The sequence below is a fragment of the Solanum verrucosum genome, unplaced genomic scaffold (genome assembly GCF_900185275.1).
Source record: "Solanum verrucosum unplaced genomic scaffold, falcon-dt-bn FXZP01000069.1, whole genome shotgun sequence".
NCBI lineage: Eukaryota > Viridiplantae > Streptophyta > Magnoliopsida > Solanales > Solanaceae > Solanum > Solanum verrucosum.
The window spans coordinates 1,141,146-1,163,634 of NW_026020102.1; the positions used below are offsets into that span (position 1 = coordinate 1,141,146).

At 36.8% G+C, this 22,489-nt stretch overlaps 1 protein-coding gene across 1 annotated transcript; it reads right to left on the reverse strand.

Annotated features, from left to right (window-relative positions):
• Positions 1-14,539: 14,539 nt before the first annotated feature.
• LOC125825061 (pentatricopeptide repeat-containing protein At5g25630-like) lies at positions 14,540-18,406 on the reverse strand. Its single transcript, XM_049504408.1, has 4 exons — positions 18,373-18,406; positions 17,733-17,909; positions 16,767-17,642; positions 14,540-15,504 (listed from the first exon to the last, which is right to left on the reverse strand). The coding sequence occupies exons 2-4, from the start codon at positions 17,832-17,834 to the stop codon at positions 14,635-14,637; spliced, it is 1,848 nt and encodes a 615-aa protein (XP_049360365.1). The 5' UTR covers positions 17,835-17,909; positions 18,373-18,406; the 3' UTR covers positions 14,540-14,634.
• Between the last annotated feature and the right edge of the window lie 4,083 nt (positions 18,407-22,489).

Sequence of the window (22,489 nt, forward strand, 5' to 3'; positions counted from 1 at the left end):
TCTCCCACCGGAGATTTAGTGTGGGTGCCAATCACGATGGTCTGGGTCGTGACAAAGTTGGTATCAGAGCCTAGGTTCGTTGATCTCGATGTACCAAAACGAGTCTAGTAGAGTCTCGCGGAACGGTACGGGGACGCCTTTACTTCTCTTCGAGAGGCTATAGGCTTTAGGAAATCTCTCTGTTTGTTCTTGTGTCCTTTCATGCTATGACTTGATTCCAATTGGTATCTGGCGATTCAAATTGGTATCTAACCTCCTTCACTCTTTTGTTCACAGATGGTTAATACTAGATTCAATGACGTTAGGCCCGTAGCTCCCGTCAATGCTCCAACTTAGTAATCTACAGCGAGAGGTCACGGTCGAGGCTGGGGTAGAGGAAGAGCTAGGGGTAGAGGCTGTGGAAGAGTAGCACCTGCTGGAAATGGAGCTCCTGTTGAGAATGCTCCTGTGAATGAGAACCCTCTTGCGCATCATGAAGAGATTGAAGAGGAGAATGTTGATGTTGAGGATGTGGGACAAGAGAAAGAGGTGCAGGCTGAGACTACCAATGTTCCCCCCCATAGACCTAGTATTAGCTCGATAGATCATGTCTTTCTTGAAAGGGTTGGTTGGTCCTGGAGTGCTTCCTTTTTCTCAAGCAACTCAAGCTCCTACTAATCCTCTTATTACTAGCACTATGCCCAAGGTGGGTGGGACTGGAGGTAATGATGTTTTCTTCAGTCCTTTGTTGGGTTCTGTTATGACTGGTAATGAGCATGAAATGTTGACTAAGTTTTTGAAGATAAAGCCTCTTGTGTTTCTTAGTTCTAAACATGAGAATGCTTATGAGTTCATCTTGGATTGTTATGAGAGGCATCATAAGTTGGGAATTGTCCATCAGTGTGGGGTTGAGTTTGTGTCCTTTCAACTTCAAGGTGAGGCTAAGAAGTGGTGGAGAGCTTATATGGAATGTAGATCTTCAACTTTACCTCCACTTACTTGGACCCAATTTCATGCTCTATTTCTAGAGAAGTATGTGCCTAGGACTTTGAGGGATCGCAAGAAGGATGAGTTCATGGCTTTAGAGCAGGGTGGTATGACTGTGGCAGCTTATGAGGCCAAGTTCCATGCTTTGTCTGGATATGCTACTCAATTGGTGACTACTGCGGAAGAGAGAATCTGGTTATTTATTAAGGGGCTAAATTCTGAGTTGCAAGTATTATCTATTTATATGACTTCTGCAGGGAAGAGCTTTAATGAGGTAACATACTATGTTAAGAAAGTGGGGGGGTGAGAAGAGACGATCAAGCTAAGGCATGGTAAAAAAAGGCCAAGAACTCGGGTAACGTTCAAGGTTCTTATTCCAAGGGGTTCGAAGGCCAACGCTTGTAGCCAAGCCAATTCAGTCTGTTATGCCTGCCTCTGCAGGTAGTTACTCGAAAACTCCATCTCATAATTTTTAGGATAGCCAGCAAGTCGCGCCTTCGACGGGCCACAGACCATCTTTTGATCGTACTTGTTACAACTGTAGAGAACCTAGGCATATGAGGAGAGATTGTCCCCACCCACGTGTGTTAGATTCTGCGCAGCAATAATCTAGAGCAGTGGTACCCACGAGGAATGGTAATAATGGTAGAGGACATTCACAAGGTGGGAGAGGAGGTAATCAGTGAGGCCGTGGATGTAGAGGAAATGGTAATGCAGGTAGAGAAAATGTGCAACCAGGCAGTGAAGTGGTTCGTCAAGATGATAGGGCTCAGTGTTATGCCTTTTCGGGCAAGAATGAGGTAGAGGCGTCTGACACAGTGATCACAAGTACTATTCTTGTCTGTGACCGGATGGCTAATGTGTTATTCGATCTGGGTTCTACTTATTCTTATGTATATGTGTGATTTCCCTTAGAGTTTGATATGATTTGTGATATACTTGATGCCCCTATCCATGTTTCTACCCCAATTGGAGAGTCAGTCATAGTTACCCATGTCTATCGTGCTTGTCCTGTTTTGTTTATGGGTTTTCAGACATGGGCTGATTTGGTGGTTTTGGATATGACTGACTTTGACATAATCTTAGGTATGACTTGGTTGTCCCCTTATTATGTCGTACAATATTGTAATACTAAGTCTGTAGCTCTAGAAATTCCGGGAAGGGAATAATTAGAGTGGGAAGGGGTGTACAAGCCTAAGAGAACTAAGATCATATCCTCCATTCGGGCTAAGAAATTGATAGGGCAGGGTTGTTTGGCTTAGTTAGCTCATATTAGGGGTGTTGAGATTGAAGCTCCATACATTGAGTCTATTCCTGTGGTGTCAGAATTTAGAGAAGTATTTCCTAATGACTTGCCTAGCATGCCTCCGGATAGAGATATAGATTTTTGCATTGATTTAGAGCCTGGTACACATTCCATTTCTATCCCTCCATATCGCATGGCTCTGACAGAATTAAGAGAGCTTAAGGCTCAAATCCAAGAGTTTCTTGATAAGGGATTTATTCGTCCTAGTGCTTCCCCATGGGGTGCTCCAGTTTTGTTTGTTAAGAAAAATGATGGTAGTATGAGAATGTGTATAGATTATCGGCAATTGAATAGGGTCACTATTCAAATAAGTATCCCTTACCTTGAATAGATGATCTTTTTGACCAATTGCAAGGTGCATCAGTTTTCTCTAAGATTGATCTAAAATCCAGTTACCATCAATTGAAAATTAGTCCTGAGGATGTGCCCAAGACGACATTTAGAACTCGCTATGGGCACTATGAGTTTTTGGTTATGTCGTTTGGTTTGACCAATGCACCTGCAGCTTTCATGAGTTTGATGAATGGGGTGTTTAAGCCGTTTCTTGATTCATTTGTTATAGTGTTTATTGATGATATTTTGGTCTATTCTAAAAGTGGGAAAGAGCATGCCGACCATCTTCGTAGTGTTTTGGCAGTTCTTGGGAAGCAAAAGCTATATTCTAAATTTTCTAAGTTTGAATTTTGGTTGAAATGGGTTGCATTTTTGGGCCATGTAGTTTCAAATGAAGGGGTAATGGTAGATCCCCAAATTATTGAGGCGGTTAAAAATTGGGTTCGACCAAGTTCTGTGAGGGAAGTTAGGAGTTTTGTGGGGCTCGCTAGCTACTATCGTTGATTTGTGAAAAAAAATTCTTCCATAGCCACTCACTTAACTAACTTGACCAAAAAGGAGATTGATATACCGTGAGTTTACGGTATTTTTAATACATTTCACTTAAGAGTTGTGTGTGTCTGGGGTCATTTTGTATTAGTATTAATGTGTTTTTATCATGTTTTCAGGGAATAAGTTCGGACGCAAAAGTTGAGAGACATAGCTGAGGAATGTACAGAAAAGCCCATCTACGGATATGATTCTTGGACCGTAGGTCCATTCACGTTCTGTAGATGATGATCGTAGATGGATTAGCAAGGCATGGAGGAAGATCAGGGAATTCTTGACCAAGTGTGGAACCACAGTTGCAATTGACGGACCATAAATTGATCTACGGATCGTACTGCTGATTCGTCAAATGATTCAGAGAGGGGTTCCAGTACCTGATTTTGAAGATTCTAAGTATAGAACTATGGAGGAGGATCCACAGATCGTAGGTTAGTATCATCGATTGAAATCGCGTCCTGAAACATTATTTCCTTATTTCATTTTCTTTTTAATTAGGACTTATTTTTCAATATATAGGGCATGTAAACCTCATTTTTTGGGGTTAGACTGTATTACTTTTATTCTAGTTCTTGACTTGGAAGATTAACTTGCAACTTTAGAAATTCTTTATTTCCTAAGTTCGTTTTGAAGATTTTGGTTTTGGAAATTCAAGTTGAAATTCTGGGTTTATAATTCTCATTACATTAGTTCATGATTTCTTCTTCGAAAAATATGAATTGTGTTCTTGCTAATATGGGTAACTAAACCCACAACTAGGGTTGTGGGAACCATGAGTGATTAACAAAATATAAATAGTAACTAAGCAATTCTTGAATAGTGTTATTGCATGCACTGATAATTCTTTCGTTTAGAATTCTTTTTAACAAGTGCACGCGTTAGAACTCACCTTGTTGCTACTTGCCGGACTAAGGAGGTAGTTAATAAGAAAAGAATTATCAACATAGATTTAGTGTGATACTATCTAATAGTCTAATGTCGATTGGTGCGAGGGTGAAAACTAAGTCATACATCAATGTGATGTCTAATATGAGGTAAAGGTAAAGGTTAGTAAATTATACACACGTAGCCGGACCAAGGTGCGGGGTGAAATTCTCTAGTTGTCAGACCAAGGAATTAGAGATACCTAACTTATCACTTTGCATGTAATACACTAGGAAATGATTGCTATTACTAAGATTACCATGTTATGTGCTTATGGGGAACACGTACACCCTAGTTACTTTCTCATCTTGATAACAACTAAAGTTTGAATCTTGCTCACTAACTACTTACATAATTTCTTGAATTTGTTTCACAAATTACCCCCGTTTAATTACTTGTTTTCGGAAATACATTGACTAAATGAATGTAATTGTCAGTTAAGTTTAAGTCTAAACCATATACCTCGTGAGATCGACCCCAACCTACAAGTTGGGTTCGTTACTTGATAGCTATCGCTTATGCTTTTTTAGAAAGGTATAATTTGAGCGTATCAAATTTTGGCGTCGCTGCTGGGGAATAAGGCTTTTAGATTTAGTTTAACTACATTATTGAATTTTAGTCAAATATTTCCTAATTTTACTTTTTCTTTTGTTTTTGTCTCTCTCAGGTTCCTACTGTAGTGTATGTCAAGTACACGGAGTCAAGGAGAACCACTTACTCCCTACAATCCAGAACTGAACTGAACTTTGCGGAGAATGAATAATCAAAGAGTGCCAGTTAATCATATCGGAGGAAAAGTAGGTGATGGTGTTGGGTTGCAGCCTCCGAGGGTTGGTGATGAGAATAATCAAATTCAAGCTAAGAATCTACTGAGAGATGCAGTGAGGGTACTGGATCCACCAAGGCCAAGGCTGCGTGATAACTGTAGGGTCAACTTTAATGCTGCTAAATCTGATGGACCTCTTGTCCTACCTCTTTTTCCTCAGGGGCATACATTTGTGGTGACTAGCAGTTTGATGCAAATGCTTACAGCAAAGGGTTTGTTTGTGGGTTTGGCATTGGAGGATCCACATGCTCACATAGCCAAGCTAAGGAGTGTTTGCAAAACTTGTGTAGGTCGATCGGACTTGGACATGGATGTCATTGGATTGCGAGTATTCCCTTTATCATTGACCGGCAATGTTGTTGTGTAGTTTACTGAGCTTCTTTATAACTCAATCTATACATGGGACCAATTGACTGAGGTGTTCCTAGCAAGATTCTTTCCAGTGTCAAAGAAGCTGAACCACAAAGACAAACTCAAGAATTTTGTAGCACTACCTGGAGAGTCTATGAGTAGTTCCTGGGACAGGTTCACTTCTTTCATAAGAGGTGTTCTGAATCACCGTATTGATGATGAATTGCTAAAGGAGTATTTCTACCGAGGTCAAGATGACAACAGTAAGGCAGTGCTTGATACTATCGTTGGGGGTTCATATGGTGAATGCACTTTTGAGCAGATTGCGGAGAAACTAGAGAAGATCTCTCGGAACAATAAAGCTTGGAGCACTAGAAAGTTGGATACTGGGAGGAACACGTTTTCCATTCAAGTTATAAACAACCAGTCGATAGATAAAATTTGTGAGGAGATGACTCAAAGGAGGACCGAACTGGGGTTGGTGTTAAAGCATGTGAACGGAGGTGCGGAAAGGTAAATTTTGTGAATTATTTGACTAGAGATCAACCACCGGTCGAGGAGTGTTATTATGAAGAAGATACTTAGCGGTGAATGATCAGACGGGGGGTTTCCGACCAAATGGCCAAGGTTCCAATACGGATAATTGGCACCAAGGTTAAGGAAACCAAGGTTGGAACTATGGAAACTACAACCGAGAGGGTTAATATGTCCGGGATGGAAACTATAATCGCGATAACAACTATAACCGAAACAACTATGGTAACAGGAATGAGAGAGTTGGGCCCTACGTCCCTCCTGGGAACAGGGAATCTAGCAATAGGGAAGCTAGGGGTAGTATGTCGCACATTAAGGAGATGATGCAAAAGATGTTGAAGAAGTTTGACACTATTGATCAAAATGTGAAAGAGATGCGCACTGAGCTGTCCGAAATTGGCCAAAAAGTTGATGCCTATGCAGTGTCTATAAAGCAATGTGAGTTTACAGTATTTTTAATACATTTCACTTAAGAGTTGTGTGTGTCTAGAGCAATTTTGTATTAGTATTAATGTGTTTTTATCATGTTTTCATGGAATAAGTTCGGTCGCGAAAGTTGAGAGACATAGCTGAAGAGTGTACAGAAAAGCCAATCTACGGATGTGATTCACGGACCGTAGGTGCATTCACCTTCCATAGATGATGATCGTAGATGGACTAGCAAGGCATGGAGGAAGATCAGGGAATTCTTGACCAAGTGTGGAACCACGATTGCAATCGACGGACCGTAGATTGATCTACGGACCGTACTGCTGATCCGTCAAATGATTCAGAGAGGGGTTCCGGTACCTGATTTTGAAGATTCTAAGTATGGAGCTACGGAGGAGGATCCACATACCGTAGATCAATCCACAATCCGTACTAGTGATCCGTTGTTTGGTTTAGATTTGAAGATTTTGAAGTTAGAAATTTTCCTAAGTCCTTAGTCACGGAAGGGACCTATGAACCGTAGATCAATCCACGGTCCGTAGGTCAGTATCATCGATCGAAACCGCGTCCTGAAACAATATTTCCTTATTCCATTCCTTTTTAGTTAGGACTTATTTTTCTATATATAGGGCATGTAAACCTCATTTTTGGGGGTTAGACTTTATTACTTTTATTCTAGTTCTTGACTTGGGAGAATAACTTGCAACTTTAGCAATTCTTAATTTCCTAAGTTCATTTTGAAGATTTTGGTTTTGGAAATTCAAGTTGAAATTCTAGGTTAATCATTCTCATTACGTAAGTTCATGATTTCTTCTTCTAAAAATATGAATTGTGTTCTTGCTAATATGGGTAACTAAACCCACAACTAGGGTTGTGGGAACCATGAGCGATTAACAAAGTATAAATAGTAACTAAGCAATTATTGAATAGTGTTGTTGCATGCATTGATAATTTTTTCGTTTAGAATTCTTTTTAACGAGTGCACGCATTAGAACTTGCCGAACCAAAGAGGTAGTTAATAAGAAAAGAATTATCAACATAGATTTAGTGTGATACTATCTAATAGTCTAATGTTGATTGGTGCGAGGGTGAAAACTAAGTCATACATCGATGTGATGTCTAATATGAGGTAACGATAAGGGTTAGTAAACTATACACACGTAGCCAGACCAATGTGCGGGGAGAAATTCTCTAGTTGCCGGACCAAGGAATTATAGATACCTAACTTATCACTTTGCATGTAATACACTAGGAAAGGATTGCTATTACTAGGATTATCATGTTATGAGCTTATGGGGAACACGTACACCCTAGTTACTTTCTCATCTTGATAACAACTAAAGTTTGAATCTTGCTCACTAATACTCACATAATTTCCTGAATTTGTTTCACAAATCCCCCCTTTAATTACTTGTTTTCGGAAATACATTAACTAAAAGAATATAATCGTTAGTTAAGTTTAAGTCTAAACCATATTCCTCATGGGATTGACCCTAACCTACAAGTTGGGATCTTTACTTGATAATGATCGCTTATGCTTCTTTAGGGAGGTGTAATTTAAGCGTATCAGAGATACCATTTGAATGGACTGAAAATGTGAGGAGAGCTTCCAAAAACTCAAAACTATTTTGACCATTGCACCTATTCTAGCATTACTGGTTGAAGGTAAAGATTTTATTGTTTATTGTGATGCTTCTCATTCTGGGTTGGGTGTTGTGTTGATGCAGGATAAGAATGTTATAGCTTATGTCTCGTGTCAATTGGAGGTGCATGAGAGGAATTATCCAACACATGATTTAGAGTTGGCAGCGGTAGTGTTTTCTCTTAAGATATGGCGGCATTAACTCTATGGTGTTAAGTGTGAAGTATTTACTGATCATCGTAGTTTGCAGCATGTGTTCACTCAAAAAGATCTAAATTTGAGACAGCGAAGGTGGATGAAGTTACTTAAGGATTATTATGTGACCATTCAATACCATCCAGGCAAGGCAATGTGGTGGCAGACGTTTTGAGTCGAAAAGCGGTGAGTATGGGTAGTTTAGCTTGCTTGAGTGTATCCAAGCATCCTTTGGCTAAGGAAATTCAGACCTTAGAGTCTTAGTTCATGCAGTTGGGCATCTCAGAAAGAGGTGAGGTGTTAGCTAGCATTGAAGTGAGGGCCACATTCATTGAGGAGATGAAGGCCAAACAATTTGAGGATGAGAATTTGGAGGAGCTTAGAAAGAAGACTACCAATGGTAAGGCACAAGAGACCACCCTTGATGCGGATGGTGTGCTCAATTTTAAGGGAAGAATATGTGTCCTTAGAGTAAATGACTTGATTGAGAAATTATTGGCAGAGTCTCATGGTTCGCGATATTCTATTCATCCGGGTGTCACCAAAATGTTTCGAGATTTGAATAGAATTTATTAGTGGCTGGGCATGAAGAAAGACATAGCGGAGTTTGTGGCTTAGTGTCAAAATTGTCAACAAGTGAAATATGAACATCAAAGGCCTACGGATTTGCTTCAAAGAATGTCAATTCCGGAATGGAAATGGGAAAGGATAGCCATGGATTTTGTGGTTGGTCTTCCCAAGACTTTTGGGAAGTTTGATTCTATATGGGTAGTGGTTGATAGATTGACCAAGTCAGTCCATTTTATTCCGGTAAGAATAGATTATAATGCTGAGCAATTGGCTAAAGTTTATGTGAAAGAGATAGTGAGGTTGTATGGGGTGCCCCTCTCTATCATCTCAGACCGTGGTACCCAATTCACATCCAAGTTTTAGAGGAAATTGCATGACGAATTGGGCACATAACTCACTTTTAGTACAGCCTTCCAACCACAGACAGACGGACAGTCAGAGAGGACTATTCAAGTGTTAGAAGAAATGTTGAGGGCATGTGTGCTTGATTTTGGAGGGCATTGGGATAAATTTATACCTTTGTGTGAGTTCTCCTATAATAATAGTTATCACTCCAGTATTGATATGACACCATTTGAGACATTATATGAAAGGGGATGTAGATCACCCATAGGATGGTTTGAGGCTGGAGATGTGAAATCATTGGGGGTTGATTTAGTGAAGGATGCTCAAGATAAGGTTAAGAGTATTCAAGCTAAGCTTCTAACAGCCCAGAGTCGACAAAAGAAGTATGCGGATCATAAGGTAAGAGACATGGTTTTTCAATCTGGTAAAAATGTTCTTCTTAAGGTATCACCTATGAAAGGGGTGATGAGATTTGGTAAGAATGGTAAGCTAAGTCCTAGATACATTGGTCCATTTGAGATTCTTGAATGTGTAGGACCGGTAGCGTATAGATTGGCTTTACCTCTTAATCTATCGGGTGATCATCCGGTATTTCATGTATCCATGTTGAAGAGGTAACATGGTGACGGGGATTATATCATTAATTGAGACTCAATTGTGTTAGACAAAGACCTCCAATATGAGGAGGAACCGGTTGCAATTCTTGATCGTGATGTGTGTAAGTTGAGGACCAAGGAGATTAAGTCTGTGAAGGTTCAATGCAGGCATCGTCCAGTTCAGGAAGCTACTTGGGAGATCCAGAGGGACATGCGACAGAAGTATCCCCAATTGTTCGTCGATTCAGGTACTACTTCGTTCCTTCCTTTGCCTATTTTCCTAATTTTTGTCACTCGGGGACGAGCGATGGGTAAATTGGTATCTATTGTAACGACCTATTCCTGTCGTTATAGAAATGCCAACGGGGGGAAATTTGAGGCCAAAAAACTTTTTTGTAGTATTTGGATTTTCCCAACCTTGTCCAGATTTGGACGAAATTGGAGTCTTTGAGGTGTAGGAAAATCTGATAACAATCGGGTGAATCATTTATGATTTTGATTTCATGAGTAGTTAGATAACTTGTTAAGGAACCCGTACGACTTTACCAAATTGAATTCGGGCGAGTAGAACTCCCGAAATCGATCTTAGCGTAAAGGGTATTTTCTGAGCGTCGTGGGTTAGAGGTGTGTCGTGAAATGGGGATTTTGGAATTCTTTAAATAGCTCACTGTCTAGCGCAACCCGCTTTGGAGCTGGGTTTTGCCGCTCTGGCAGGGCCGCTACAGCGGGGTGACGACTGCGACTTAAGGTCGTTAATAAACCCCTAAACGACCTTAGTTGGCACTTTTAGAGTTTTAGAGCTAAAGAACAAACCCCAGGTGACTCCTAATCATTTTTCACCATTCTTGAGGCTAAAGGTAAGTTTTTCACTCCCTGAATTTGTTTTTCAATCCGTAGAACGTAATAGAATGGGTGAATATTGATGGGGGAGGGTTTTGTTATAGATTCTATGGTGGAAACAACCCTAATTGGATAATCGGGATCATGGGTTTGATCTAGGGTTCATAGAATTGTTAGTAATTCGGGTAATTAGTGATTGTTTATTGATTCTCGTATTTTATTGATTGTTTGTAGACGAAGAACAAGCGGAACGAATCCGAAAAGGAAAGGATCAAGTTTCTTAGGGTTTAAAGCTTGTTTCAAGGTAACTGATGGTTGTGATTTTATGATTGTATGATGTATGTTTGTTCTTGCTCTATTATGATACTTGTATATGTATGAATGTTGCAATGTTGATCACACTTGTTGTAAATGAGATAGATGAATGATGATTGCCATGAAATTATGACCTAAATGTATGATCTTGATGATATACTTGTGATTGTGATTGTGGTGTGTTGAATGGATTGGTTGCCACGTTCCGGCATAACTAACTTGGATCGGTTGCCACGTTCTAACATAATGGATCTGTTCCCACGTTTCGATATAATTATGGGATCGGATACCACGTTCCGATATGTTAACTCTTTGGGTTTGGGTTCCATGAGAGGACCAATGATTTGATATAATGTGAAGTTGTTCGTTATTCGTAAATGTTGATAATATTGTATATGTTGATATATATTGCACTTAGTGGGATAGCCGCGTGATCCTACCAGTACACTATGGTTATGTACTGATACTGCACTTGCTCTTATTTTTGTTGAGTACAGGGCATCTTCAAGCGGCTACTGACAGACCTCACTTAGGAGATCAGTGATCGTTCGAATTCAAGGGTGAGTCAATTCTTCCGAGCTAGATTCTCTTTCGTCTATGTCCACCATTTTTGGATTTACACTATGTTTTAGTTAGTTGATTAATGCATTAGATTGGGGTTGCATCCCTTCTTGTTTAGACTTGGTTCATTGTTAGATGATTTGGTACATTGACTTTGAGGTTCTAAGTTATTTCTTCTGCATTGTTAGTTCGTTGTTAGACTTTTGTTGGAGTTTATGGAAACTCCCTCTTTATTTCCTTAGTATTTAACTTGCTTGCGTAACTTAAATGCCTTGTTTTTGTTTAGTTGCTTGGTTTGGGTTGTAGTAGTGGTTCTCCCACCGGAGAGTTAGTGTGGGTGCCAATCACGACGGTCTGGGTCGTGACATAAATTTTGAGTGAATAAAAGTTAGAAGTTTAACCCATTTGGCTAATCCATATTGTACCCATATTTTATCCATAGTTTACCCATATTTTTATGGATTGAATATGGGTATCAACCCATATTTTATCCATGTAAAAAATGACTCACCTAACCAGGGGCGGACCCACGTGGGTTCCAGGGGGTTCACCCGAACCCCCTCGGCAAAAATTACACTGTATATATATGGTAAATTTTATGTATTTATGCGGATATATATATATTTGGAACCCCTTAAAAGACATTCAGAAGATGATAGCCTAGTGGCAAGTGCCCTTGAAATTAAGCTTAACATCGAGGGTTCAAATCCCTGTGTTAGCGTTTTATTTTTTCCTTTCTTAGTTTCAGTTCTTTTTTATTATTATTTTCAGTTCCGTTTTTCACTTTTTTTTTGGTTTTTTAATTTTATAAAACATGCTAACAGTGTGGTTTTAAACCCAAAAAAATTCAAGTGTCCGCCATTAAAACTATATACTACTACTTCCTTGAAATTTTGTTTTGTTGGTTTATTTACACGTTTATACTTTATTATACGAACCCCCTGAACGGAAATCCTGGGTCTGCCACTGCACCCAACCCATTAAAATATGGACGGATTGAGCGGGTTACCAAATTATGAACTCATTTTGCCAGGACTACATGAGACATAGTTGATCTTCCAGCAAATAAGCAGGCTATAGGGTCTAAGTTGGTAAATAAGATCAAGTACAAGTCAAATGGTGAAGTGAAAAGATATAAAGCTAGACTTAAGGCAAAAGGATATAATCGAAAGGATGACCTGGATTTTCATGATACCTTTTCATCAGTAGCAAAAATGGTTTATGTCAGGACTATCACAAGTCTGGTTACATCTAAGAATTGGTCTATTTCATAAATGGATGTCAGTAATGTATTTTTGCAAGGGGATTTGTATGAAGAGATGTAACCACACAATTTTTTTAGGGAAGGAGAGAAGAAAGTTTGCAAGCTATTCAAATCCTTGTATGGGCTAAAACATGCCTCAAGAAAATGGAACATCAAGCTTACTGATGCACTAGTGAATGCAGGATATTCACAAAGTTCCTATGACCATTCATTGTTTACAAAGAAGGAAGGTACAAATATAGTAGTTATACTTGTCTATGTGGATGACTCACTGATCACAAGTAGTACAAATGGAGTGATTGAAGAAGCAAAGAAGTCCCTGCACAAACATTTTGAATTTAAAGAATTGGGAGACTTAAGATATTTCTTTGGCATTGAATTCATGAGGTTAGGAAAGGATTACTCCTAAACCAAAGGAACTAGAGCTTGGATTTAATCTCAAAGGTGGGACTCAGTGGTGCTAGACCACCCCTTACTCCCTTAGATGCAAATCACAAAATTACCACAGTGGATTATGATATTCATGTGGGAACAAATGGTGATTCTAAACTAGAGGATGTAGTTGGTTACCAAAAGTTAGTGAGAAAGTTGATCTATCTTACCTTTACTAGACTAGACATATGTTTTATTGTGCAAGTACTTAGTTCATGCAAACGCCAAAACAATCCCATTTAGAGGTTGCTATGAGAGTAGTAAGGTATCTCAAAGGATCACCAGGTTTTGGTATATTTTTCCCATCTAATACAACAGATGAGTTGATTATCTATTGTGACTTATTAGGCAGCATGTCCTAACACTAGAAGATCACTATGTTGTGAATTTAGGGGTGTTCTTCTATCTTGAAAATTCAAGAAATAACAAACAGTTAGCAAAAGTTTAGTAGAGGCTTAATTCTGGAGCATGGCAGTAGCAGTTGTTGAACTGACTTGGGTGTATGGTCTTCTAGAGGAATTGAATTGTGTTGTCTCTACCCCTGTGTCTTTGTATTGTGATAATCAAACAGCTATATAAATAGCCTCTTATCCTATATTCCATGAGAGGACCAAGCATATAGAGATCAATTGTCACTTTGTTAGAAAGAAAATCAAGAGTGGTCTGGTTCAGCCTCATTTCATTCCTACAGCTTCTCAACTTGCAGATGTATTGACTAAAAGTTTAGGCATTGCCCCACATCAACTGTTAATTTCCAAGCTTGGTTTGTTCAATGCCTTTTACATACCTGCTTGAGGGGTTGTGTTAATTGATGCTTAGTTAGCTGGTTAGTGCTTAGTTAGTTGGTCAACAAACTAACACAAGTTAGTTAGTTAGTTGGGAGTGGGGGCATTAGTAAGCTTTCGTATTGATCAAGTAATGACTCAATATAAAGAGCATATGTAGTGTAATGAAACGGTTAGAATGAATAAACAATGACAATCAATATCTTTTCCTTTCAACTTCTTCATGCATAGTAGCTAGTTTGATAAAAGTTATAATGGTAGTTTCGGGTTGAATGTGCGAGATGAGCATCCAACTAAGGACATAATTATTAAACAGCCTAAAAGGCTGAAAATGATTGGATAATAATGATAAAATTCAGATGGGGCGACTGAGAAAAATCAAAATCCATTAGAGGATTCTTTTATGGGGTTAAGAAGACGAGAGAGGAGAGTTTGACGGAAAATTTAGTAACCAAATATAAAAAATTAAAATTAAAGAAGTAAAACTTGACCTTAAGGCTTGCGTTGTCATTGTCTGTATTAGCTGAAAGAGTACATTATTATTTCAGGGATAGGCTTTCTCGAAGATGAAATTACTTCCGTTTCCATTCTAAAATCCATTGCCAAGATGCAGGAAACTAATTCTGTTATTATTATTAGAAGCTCAAGACATTTGACAGTCGACATGAATATCATTTCAGCCTACAGAATATACATTTCATAATAATATATAAGTTTTGAATAAGATAACAGTTATATTTATGTTCAAGAAAAACACCATCCAAAAATGATCCAATTGTACAATTGCAGGCCTTTGTGATGCAAAAAGGACTTCAATCTGGGTATACATTTTGACTTCAAGAGGCTTTCCTTAATGGACTGAACTGGAAGTTTGTTAATTTAAGGCCACCATTCTACATGAATTTACAAAACCATATAATCCTATCTGCACTTGACACTGCTTGTCAAATATCATCAAAGATTTTACCTTGAATCCACAAGTATGGGGAAGCATTATTGATTTAGTTGCCACATTTATGCTTCCGGCAAAAGAACTATATCTGCTCAGCACTATTTGGCTTCTTTTATTGACAGGGCTCGACCCATTTTTGTTGCTTACTTGCTTAAGGCTTGAGAGAGAATCATTAGGATAAACTCGTTCAAAGTTGTTGTCCCCTGGTTGCTTATCCTCCAGAGCATTCAAGAATTCGCTATCATCATATTCCACATCCCCTGAGATTTCGTTGGCCTCGTTAAGGAAACCAATTGCTCGCCATGCATCTGAAACAAGTCGAAGAGTATTCTTCGTGGGAGTTACTCCCATCTTGTCCATAACTTGGAGGAACTCTTCAGCCTTCCATGGTTGTTTTGCTTCTCCATAACCCCATATGAGGGTCTCAAAGGTTTTCAAGTTAGGAGATACATCCATTTTGCACATCCTTTCAAATACCCTCATAGCATACTCCATTTGTCCAGCACTGCACCATCCACTGATGATTGTTGTAAACATTACGACATTTGGATGTACACCCGATGAAGCCATAACTTTCAACAGGGCTTCAGCTTTTTCAGGTTCTCCAGCACGCACATAACCTTTAGCTAGAATGCTGAATGTGTGGCTATCAGGTTCTATACTGGCCTTAATCATGTCATCAAATATCTCTTGGCATTTATCCATGAGTCCAGCTGAACTCCATGCATTCATGATAGTACTAAATGTTACCACATCTGGTTTCACCCCAAACTCTTCCATCAATGTAAGTGTCTGCACATTTAACTGACGAATAAGAAATATGTCATGTTTAGAATGATGCAACACTCTTTCTTTTTCTCATTTTGTTTCTCCAGAAGGCTTGAAGCTACACTAAATAACACTACAGTGACTTCCACCCTTTTGAAGTTATGCTTGATATCAAGGGGTGTTTGTTTGCTATTTATATTTGTAAACTGATATCAATACATGCAAAATCAAAACATCTCCATTACAAATTTGTACATGAAAAAGAATAATGAAGAATTGTTTCCTAGTAAGAAGTTCCTATAGTTACACAACTTAATGATCTGTAAATTACAACAATATACTTGGTGGAATCCCACAAGTGGGTTCTAGGGAGGGTGGTGTGTACGCAACCTTACCTCTACATTGTGAAGGTAGAGAGGTTGTTCCTGATAGACTCTCAACTCATGTAAAGCATATCAAAATAGCTATGAGATAAATATACCAGAGAAGACGTCAAGTTGAAAATAATGGAGAAAAAGACAAGCAATACTTTAGGGGTCATTTAGTAGTTGGATAAGTCCAAAGCTAATAAAAGAATAACTTGGTTATTCATGTATTAATTTTATACCACGTTTGGTTTGTAAATAGGAAAAAAGTTATTCATGTATTAATTTTATACAATGTTAAATGTTTGGTTGGTAGATTTTCAAATGTTGTATAAAAATTATTCATGTATTAATTTTATACGGTGTTTGGTGACGCTCTTTTAATCCTACATAACTAATACTTACATAACTTATGAGGGAATCTATGTATTTATGTGAGATAGAAGGTGGAATACATGTGAGATACATGTATTAAAATAGTAAATTACACATTTACCCCTATCAATTTACTTTTTAAAATGTATATTAATTTACAACAAATTGAATAATTTAATTGCTTAACATATTCAATACAAATTACTTATTTTTTGTTAGTTATTTGTTATTTATTTAATTGTTTTTAGCTATCGGTATTATTTAATTTTAATGTATTGGTTAGATAGTTGTTTATTTAATGGGTATGATAAATATTAACTCACTAAACATTTTTGGAATTAAGAAATGAGAATTAGCTCATTAGTGTATTGCAAGCTCTACATAACAAAACTATGCACAAGTAACACCTATATAACTGATACATTGCATAACTAATATCCAAGTTACTAATACCTACATTACTAATATCTGCATAACTCTATCCAGCTAACAAACGACACCTTAATGATGAGTAAATTGCTGATAAAAACCAATATGGATGCATACCTCATCAACACCACTAGTATCAGTGATATCGAGAAAGCCTTTGATGAGAGAGTTGAATATTACTAGATTAGGAAGTACACCAAGATCCTTCATCCTGTAAACAAACCTCAATGCTTCTGTCATATTTCCCTCTTTACAGTACCCGTCCACGATAATACCACATGTTCGATGATTTGGTGCCACTTTGTGATTTTGCATTTGACAAATCATTGCTTCAGCTCTACCAGGCTCCTTGTTTCTAGCATAAGCCGTTGCTATAGTATTATAAGTAACAACATCAGGTTTGACACCAGCTGAAACCATTCTGTGAACCACATTCCAGGCTTCTGCAATTTTGCTCTTGTTACACCAAGCCCGGACCAGAATATTATATGTTCTGTCATTAGGTTTCACATTCTCTTGAAGAGACATAATTTCCAGAAGTTTTAGAGATTCTTCAGGCTTACCAATAATTCCAAATCCTTTAATTAATGTATTAAAAGTACTGGTTGTGGGCTTACATTGTTTGTCCCTCATTTTGTGGAACACTTTCATTGCCTCCTTAAGATTTCCAGATTCAGAAAAAGCATTTATCATGGCATTGAAGAATATGGAGTCAGGTTTTAGTCCATCTTGCTCCAATTTGGAAAGAAGCAATGGTATTGACTTGAAACGTTTCTGGAGAGTCAATGCAGCCAAAACAGTTGTATATGTGACAAGAGTTGGCCGATGTCCATCTTCTGTAAGACCCTGAAAAATTGAGTGGACCTCTTGTGGTTTTTTCCTCTCAATCAAAATATTCATTAGTTTTGTTCTTGAACGAACAATTTGGCAACTACTCATACTTCCCCAGCAGGTAGTGCAGCGAGATGAAATAAGATGAGCTTGATGAGATTCCTGCACAAGTTTATATATACTGAACATAATAAAGCTTAAAAATATAGATACAAGAATAACTAAGATTAAGTTGTGTGCCAAGCCCAATACCATGGTGGAAGATGCAGAAATCTTGGAGTTCATTCCATTCTTCTTTTTCTCAAAAATAATACTAGAATTAGACTTTGCTACCTCATTTCCAAATTCTCCCATACTCTGGTTTTGCTGCTTCTTATAATGATAGCAATGTTAATTACCTCTTATCTATCTCACACAAGGACATTTTCCCTGCAAAATGGAGAATGTTGGAGGAGTGAGATGGAAGAGTATATTTTAGAAGAAATTTCAATAAACAAGAGTCAAAAAGCCTGCCAAAACTTTGCTGTTGAGTATTCAAAAGTGTAAGTTGGGTAGGTTTTAGATGCACAAGGGCAACTCATGGTTGCACTATATATAGTATGCACTGATTGTGCAGGGTAACTAATCTAATGTCATGTTAACTCTTACTTTTCATAATTACTTTAAGAATTTGGACAGTTAATGAAAAACATCAGCCTAGCTATTGATAAGAAAGGATGAGAAGAGAGATTGTATTCTGAACTTGAAATGCATATATAAAAAAAGTGTTAGATCAAGCTGATGAATGAGAGAGAGAGTGAAACAAATTGATTTTCTTTAGCACAAAACTCAAATAGTATTCATATTAAACTGAATCGGAAATCTTTCAGCCAAATAAAGTACAAGTGGTTACCTGAGAAGAGAAGAAAATTTGCATGAATAACTGCAGAATTAGAATGCATTTGTTGGGTAGTGCCATTTGTTGGTGCCATCTTATCCCCAAATTTATTTATCCTCCTATTCAAACTCTATTATTTGTGGCTCTCTATTTTGCCACGTCTTTTCTACTCTTTTCTTTTATTAGTTCAACCAATAAAACCCCTCCACGTTGCAACTCCAACCCAACCACGACCAATTAGGCAATTTCACTTCTTCTCCACACATTGCACACGCGGCTAGTGGTTATGGCTCTTCTATTCACTCGACTGTATTAGGGGATGTATGCATTAGTTTTCTCCTCCAACTGACATATTTTAATATTTAATAACTATTCAACTTTAAAATGTTTATTTTACCATTAATAAAATATTTTTTAGGCATACAAATATCGATTATTTATTTTTACCACAATTTTTAAAAGATTTTTTTCTTAAACCGCATGTCAAGTCAAACTAACTCATATAAATTGAGACGGAGGGAGTAAATATCTTGTTTGTTATATCTTTTAAACGTATATGTAGTTAATGTGTGCATATATTATAAACTTAGAATAAATCATATATGGAAATTCATGATATTGACAATTTAATGATTTTAATACATCCATTAGATGTTGGGATATATACTATTAACCATATGTTAAGATATAATATTTATTATAGAATAAATACTTATTCAGTTTTAATAGATCATATATTCGTTTATGGTGTCTGTTTACTTATATAGTAGATGATTTAGTGTGTAGAGTTTTAGCTTATACACAGATGATTAAATCATTGGTTCTTATAAGTATAAAGTTTTTTTGTTCACAATCTAGGATGAAAATTGGATATGTCATCGGTGCGATTGTAGCACAAGATTATATGTAATTTATCCTGATTATGGGAACGATATAGTTTCAACTTCTTGTGCTAGTGCATTTTGTATGTATTGAACGAGACCGAGTAGAGATAGTTGTTTTAGATTGACTGACAAAAACTTATTCTCTAAACTATTAAATGTACTTATATTCTTAATCCTGATATAACTATTATGATCTGTATATATTAATTATCGTTTTGATTTATTAAAAGGGGATATTCTAAGATGGGTCAATATGTCTTGTAGATTCACGATAATAATATATATTGGTGAAATAATAAGTTAGTTGATGGAATCTGTGTCTCGTTATAGAGATTGATTGATATGCTTTTTTGAGAAACTTATAAGTTTTCATCATGGCAAACCTTGCAAGTGGATTTATGAATCTGACACATGAAATAAGTTAAGTAGTGCTCTAAAGGAAATTAATCATGAAATTTAATTCTTCAGTAATTTAATTTATTGATTAGTGTCTGTAATCTTAACATTGAGAATTACACAAGTGTTTAATGTGGAATTTTGAAATATAAATAGAGGAATGCAATTACGAATTTCTAGTGGAATGATCTGTAATTTATTATGGTAAGAATAATTCAAATTAATTATTGGAATTATTTCCATAATAGGAAGCCTCAGTAATTAATTTTGTTGTCCCTACAGTGCCCATATTTAACTAGAACTCAGAATCTTATTTCTAAGAAAAAAGAAGAGGAAGAGCGTTAGTTTTTGGTTCAACAAAACTAACATGTGTTTTTCCTGTTTTCAAGAAAAACTAGGTTTTCTTCTCCTTTTTGGATTGGGAAGAAATCTCTATAAGTAGGGATTCTCCTAACCTAGAAAGAGAATAAGTTTTCAATATGATACTTGCCCACCCAAGTATTGAGAGAGTTCGGATGTGAACTTGGGATCATTGTAGAAGACTGCAAAGTTGTTGTTTATTTTAGGGATTCGCTTGAAGCTCTATCTAACTAGAGGATTCTCTTAGGATTCGCTTGAAGGTATCTTCTCACTCTTTAAGAGGTAATTCTTGAATTAAATTTAGAATGTTTATATGTTCTAGCATAAACGATTTGGTTATCTATTATTCATGTAAGTAGTATGATTTTGGTATGCTTCCGTTGTGCATCACTACAACAAAAACAGTCTCCAAGGAAGGAAAATCTCATCCCTAAAAGTCCGAATTTGATCCCTAATAGGCATTTGGGACCTAAAGAAGTTGGTCGCCACTCGTCCTAGTGGCTTCCGTCGCTATTGGTCAACAACGACGAGTTTCAAAAATCGGTCGTGAAATGGTGTTGGGATAGGAAAGAAATTTGGTCGCCTCTGTCGTTTTAGAGACCACAATTCTGGTCTCAAATACTTTTTAGATGTCTTAGAAAAAGGTCGTTAAATCTCTTTAGGGATGATCACGAACTGGTCCTAGAATAGCATTTCGCGACGAGCAATGACCTAGTCTTAGAAACAAGTTAGAGGCGAGTAACAACTTGGTCCTAGAATAGATTTAGCAACGATCAACGACCCGGTCCTTGAATACATTTAGGGACGTTAAATGACCTGGTCCTAAAATAGATTTAGTGACGATCAAGCTTTCTAGTCCTAGATTAATCATTAGAGACGAGAACTATTTTTCGTCTTAGATTGACCTTTAGGGACGAGCAATTATATTGGTCTCTAATTGACCACCAATGGTCCTAGAGCAATTGATATCATCCACAAATATTATTTGCTACTAAAAAAAATTCTATACAAAAAGATGATATCAATAGATATAGAAGAGACAAGAAGATAGAGATCAAGAGTGTACCATTAATTATAATAAATTGGCTAACTCCCATGATTTTAGTTTCAATATTTGCTTAACAAAAAAACATACCTAATATCTGAGCTATACTATAATATCAAGTTTTGCAAAACATAAAGTCATACTAAACTAATAAGGAGCTCGCGCATCAACAAAAGCTTGGCAAAAATTTAAAAGTTTCAATCGTCTATCCATGGAGTGTTGTCCAGAAACATCAACAAAAGCTGCAAGAAACTAAGAAAAATCAATTAGAAAAACATTGAGATGAATTAACAAAGATCAAAAATCTATTTTCAAGAGCTACAACTAAATGGAATTGAAACTGCAAGATTTCTGTCAATGCTTTTCTCTCATGCTCCAGATCTTTCAACAGTAAACGCAAAATACAACTTTATGCCCAAAGAATCTTTTTCAAACCTTTCCTCTGCTGTAAAATCTACAAAAGGTAAACTGGAGCATTTGGATTTGAGGGGAAATATCATATGTGGACAACAAATTGATTTATCTGAGTTGGCTGAGTTTCAAACCAATGGATTTTATATTTTGGAACTCTCTTCTTCACCAGCTTTAAATGAACCTTATGATGATGATCCTTAGTTGCTTCATGAGTTTCTAATCTTGTTGTCAATCATGTTTGGTATCTAACTGGAGAAAGGCAGACGGAAGCAGTACCATTGTGCTCTCCTTCTTTCACGCTTGATTGTGTGAAGGTTTAGAACCTTTCTCAAAAGATTTGGTCCACCAATAATCTCATATAAAGATGTGATTTGCCTCTCCAAGTTCATTTCCCCCCAGAAACAGTTGAGTTGGTTGTACTTAAGCTCCAAGGTTTTTACCCCAACAAATCAAATTATATCTGGGAAAAGGTGTTCTTTTACAAGTAAAAAAAAAACTAAATGGAATTTGGTAGACAATAGAAACTAATGAACTGATTAAGTTTCCGTATATGTTTCGCTTGTTTCCGAATGTTGTTCATCTAGATCATCGTCATTTATTTCATCAATTCTTATTTCAGGTAGATTATCTTGGTTATTTTATTCTTTTTCTTCTAATTCATCTTCTAATTGCAATTTTTCTTTAAATTTAATTATCTCATTTGCTAATTTTGTTTTTTGTTCTTTTTCTTTTTGTTTAATTTCATACATTTCTTTTAATATTGCCAGCTCTTTTTCTAGTTATATTATTTTAGTATTTTTTATTTCTTCTAATTGTTGTACTTTCTTTTTTGTTTGTTGTTTTATTTTTTCAATTTCCGTTTTTCTATCTATTTCCTCAATTTCTTTTGTTATTCTTATCATAGCTGTTAAACTATCTTGTAGTTTTACCATTTCTTTTTCTAACATTAAACTTATATTGTCACCTATTTTCTTGTATCTTCTTCCTAGATTAGAAAATATTATCTTTATTTTTAATCCGTCATAGTTTTCAT